This window comes from Helobdella robusta (genome assembly GCF_000326865.2).
Source record: "Helobdella robusta unplaced genomic scaffold HELROscaffold_21, whole genome shotgun sequence".
NCBI classification, from domain to species: domain Eukaryota; kingdom Metazoa; phylum Annelida; class Clitellata; order Rhynchobdellida; family Glossiphoniidae; genus Helobdella; species Helobdella robusta.
In genome coordinates, this window is record NW_008704124.1 from 2589400 (window position 1) to 2593921 (window position 4522).

The 4522-nt window shown below is 34.7% G+C and overlaps 1 protein-coding gene across 1 annotated transcript; it reads right to left on the minus strand.

Annotated features, from left to right (window-relative positions):
• Window positions 1–2008: 2008 nt before the first annotated feature.
• Window positions 2009–3531, minus strand: HELRODRAFT_171779 (hypothetical protein; the record flags this gene model as incomplete). The annotated part of the gene is made up of 4 exons (XM_009018455.1): window positions 2009–2209; window positions 2799–3076; window positions 3145–3282; window positions 3465–3531. The coding sequence occupies 4 exons, from the start codon at window positions 3529–3531 to the stop codon at window positions 2009–2011; spliced, it is 684 nt and encodes a 227-aa protein (XP_009016703.1).
• Between the last annotated feature and the right edge of the window lie 991 nt (window positions 3532–4522).

Sequence of the window (4522 nt, forward strand, 5' to 3'; positions counted from 1 at the left end):
AAAATAGTAAAACCATTTTTCACGTTGAACTCGAATTTTTTAGAGAACTAGAAACTGGAAAAAATAATTTTAAAAATTTCAAGAGGACAATGTATACGGAAATAAATTGAGAAAGAGTTGAATGTAACATGGACAGGTATTGTCGGGCGAGATTTAAAAAACCCTTGAAAGCATAAACAATGAGGTCGAAAATGTAGAAAAACGTTGAATGCTCTTGATGAAATTAAACATAAAGAGTACACTTTTCACTGTTTTATTTATTGTAAAATAAGATGAAAATTTTAAATTTTTGGATAAAAGTCTCAACTTGTCAGACAGCGGTGTTTATAAACTGAGTTACTACGAAAAGGACATGTTAATATTTACTAAATTTAAATTAAACTAACAATGCGTTGTCGTGAGAATTTTTAAAACTTTAAAAGCTTTTTAGTTTTGAGTGTTCCAGTTAATGTTTCTTCCATAAATGTGTGCTGCTTTTTTCACTTCATGCAAACCAGCGTTACAAATAAATTAAACTCGTCATGATAAAGTTGAAGAGGCAAGCGTTTTACAAATGATTATCTCCATTTAACATGTGGCACAATGTGAGCCAACAAAATAAAGAAACAAAAAAAATAACTTAAACTTATTAAAAATTCTAATTCTGGTTATTAGAAACAACAATTTTGTCGAACGCACGATCAAAATAGCTTTTATATGTTCTGTTAAAACATTTTATAACAACAGACTGAGTAATTTTTATAAAGTAAATATTTCTTCCTTGGCTTTGCCAGCATATAGTCACCGATGATATCATCCATTTAATAAACTGCGTGATTTGTCACATTCATTGTTTCAATCAATAAAATCTCAAAGCGTATATATCATTTCATTTGCGGTAGACAGCGTTTGATGTTATGTAAAATTTTACGACAAAAATATGGGTGATCGTTTTTTATCTAATGGAAAAACAGTTATTCAGTTGACATTGACGTAGACTCAACATTAGGCACTGCACGTTGAAGCTGATATCTTCAAATATTAAATTGATCTAATTTTACTTATAAAAAATTTCGTTCATTCCTATTTTAACTTTTCATTGCGTTTCTTGGTGTTTCAACATATGCGTAATAATAAAAATAATTAAAAAGAATCGATATTTTCACAAATTTAAAAAATTCTGAAGCTTGAAACAATGAAAGCTATTTAAAATCCATGGACCAACGGACAAATATAAAGAATTGTATGCAACCTCTCTCTTGAAGAAGATAGAGACATACTTTGCATTTTGTAGACATGTGCTTGTTAATACATGGGCGGTTTATATACAACGTGGAAGCTGACGTAACTGCAGCATATTACTTAGGACCGCTCCGTAAGATGCATCCGAGCCTACGAGCCTCTCGAAAGCTTTCCTACAATCTGTCTGATGAATGCATCCAATTTACGCTTCAATAAGTTACTGTCAAAACGTTCATCAGTTAAACATCAGTTTGTCATAAATTTCTATATATATATATATATATATATATATATATATATATATATATATAAGACGGTTACTAGCAAATTGCGATAAATGTCATCAACAATCAACTCGTCAATCTGAAGACATAGTCAACCGGATAAATAAATAAGAAACTTGGCTAATTAATTGTAAAGCAGAATAATAATAAAAACGGACGACGCAAGGGTGTAATGGTTAAGAAGCCTGGCGCTGATGATGCAGTGACCGGGCTCGACAGCAAAGAGATCTCAGGCTATCACGAACATAGTTTGTGGTGCATTAATTCACGTGTATTCCCATACATTGTGTGTTTGATGCTGACCAATCTGGAGAACACTACAAAAAAATACTCTACGAGAAATGTTTTGGGAATTTAAATTAATAAAAATATATATGCAATTATTGATAAATTTACACAAATTTATTTGTATTAAGTGTTGTTTTTAATGACAGTTGTAACATTAGTTTTAATGATTTTCTTCATTTTCTCAACTTGTTTAAAAGATGTCGTTGCTTGATTTTCTAATAAAGTATTACATTAGTCCTGTCGGATCTACTGTTGTTGTTGATGTCATTGCTTTGTTGTTCTTCCTTTGATTGTAAGATTTTGTTAATTGCAAATTTTTCGTGACCGTTGTTAATCAGCAGGTTAGTGATTCGTTGTAGTTGCAGTTTTCCATCGTTTGGAGAAGGCCTGCTTGAATAACGAAGGGTGTTGTGTTGCTATTGAAGTATGTTTCGCAACATTTGCTTTTACCATTTAAACACAAGCCTCGATGCACGTACAGTAAGGTGTTATAACAATAAAGGACCTATAAAACTTAGAATTTTAACTCTATGTATATACACACTTGTATTTAGAACTAGAACACTAAGGATGGTAGAAACTTCCAAAAAAGTTTTATATTTAATGTAATTCAAATATTGTTAAAATGAGTAAAGATTTTGTTTTTGAATTAAATAAATTAGAAAACAAACAACATCAACACTGCTTATAGTACAATATAGAAAACATTTCACCAGATACTAGAACAAACAATTGTAGTCTTTAAAATGATTAAGTTTTAAAACGTAATCACGTTATATATGAATAAAGCTGCCCTCTTGACGGCTCTGCGCGACAACATGACTCGTATATCCGGATTACCTCAACTTCACTAACCCGGCGTCTCACAATACACAAGCAGAGTGGCGCCATCAAATTTTATTTGGATTTAACACACTCAATCACTACAATTTGTAAAATGTGTCCTGGTTTTCCATAGCCAAAACAAACTTTTTCACCCCTGACCTAAGAAACCGTTGGCCTTACCCCATGGTCTGCAAGAACGTCAAGCGATTGACGAAGAGATTTCATTTGCCGCTCCACTGCAGGATGAATCCTGTCTTCCGTTGTATCCTGCATGTTCCTAACCTTTGGGATAAACTTGTAGAATGAATTAACTAAATTCTTTGAAACTTCAAGGCGCTGTGCAATTTTTAACGAATCATCAATATTTCTCGGTTCCCTCTCTCTAACTTTTAATTTTAAATCGGTGTCATTGATAGCAGATAAAAAACATCTCTCGTCAAATGTATCGCCAACTTTGACTGTTCGCCCGGGTAGGCTAACGACGTTAATTTTTGTACTGTTTGTGATAATTCACGCAGTGACTCACCCGGTTTGCGTCGAAGAGTCTGCAACTCATACTTATACGACTCCTCGTGACCACTAGTTCTATAACGGTTTTCTAACTTTGCTACTAGCTCTTGATAACCCAGTCCTGCTAAGTCCCAAAGAACTTTTGCAGCTTCACCTGTTAGCGAACAAGATAAATACACTTTCATGTCATCTCCAGACTCTATTGGTTATACCTAGCACATATCTCAAACTTTTTAAAAACGGTTTGGAGACACCCCGTGACATCAAACCTGCCTGGTTTCAACAGTTCATGATATCGAACCAACCTGTGACGTTCGGTATTTACATTCGGCTGACGATGCAGTGACTCCCCATGGTCGCCGGACGAAGAACTGTGTTCGACTTCTTCATCCTCTTGAACCATTCTGCACCTACTCCTAGAGTTTAAAATATTATCACGTTTTTGAATAATAGACGGTTTTTGTGCTGGCGTCGGCTTATAAATATGTGAAACATGTTCTGGAACCTGTGAAACATGTTCTGGCACGGATCCCGCTGATTTATAACTAAAAACGTTCTGCGCATAGTTAAGTCCTTCACTCAAAAATCCTGGTGAAGTTTTACAAACAATTGTCCCTGGTGCTGACTTTTGGCCTACCTGATACCTGGAATTTACAATATTTTCCGTATAACCAGCCCTGTCACTTAACAAATTTGAGAAAGTTTCGTTACGGCCCCTATCGTTCCTGTCACCTAAAAATTAAGAATTAGAAATTTCACTTCGGTCACTGCCGCATCAGTCACCTAAAAATTTGAGAAAAACAATTTTACTTTTACCGGTGATATTTTCGTCAACTAAAAACTGACGAGGATTATCACCTTGACTCCTGGTATACCTGTCACCTAAAAATTCGAAAGAAAACATCTTATTTTGACCTGCTATGTACTCGTCACCTAAAATTTGACGAGCAACATCGTCCTGGTTTCTGCTCTCCCTGTCACCTAAAACTTATGAAGAAGAGGCCCCACGTTGGGCGCCAATTGTGAAATTTTGCCTCGCGGCGGAATCTTTTTTTGGTTCGAATATCAGCAAACGCCCCAGCCAGCCTAGGCAGTCTCGCTTTTGGCCGGGACTCGCCTCCTCACAAATTTTTAATAGAAATTATTATTTGAAGTGCTTTCGCGCCCTGTTTGCCAGTCGGTCAATCCGGCCCTGCTAACCGCTGACAAGTCTTCTTCGCACATGTTACTATATGTTGAACAAAACAAACAAAAGATAACTGAAATAAATTTATTACGGGCAAGAACGAAAATAAACTTACTCTACAAAATAAATGTTTTTCAAATGTTCCAAATTTAACAATAATTAAATAATTAAATTAAAACAGCAACAGTAACTAAATTCAAAAAAATAA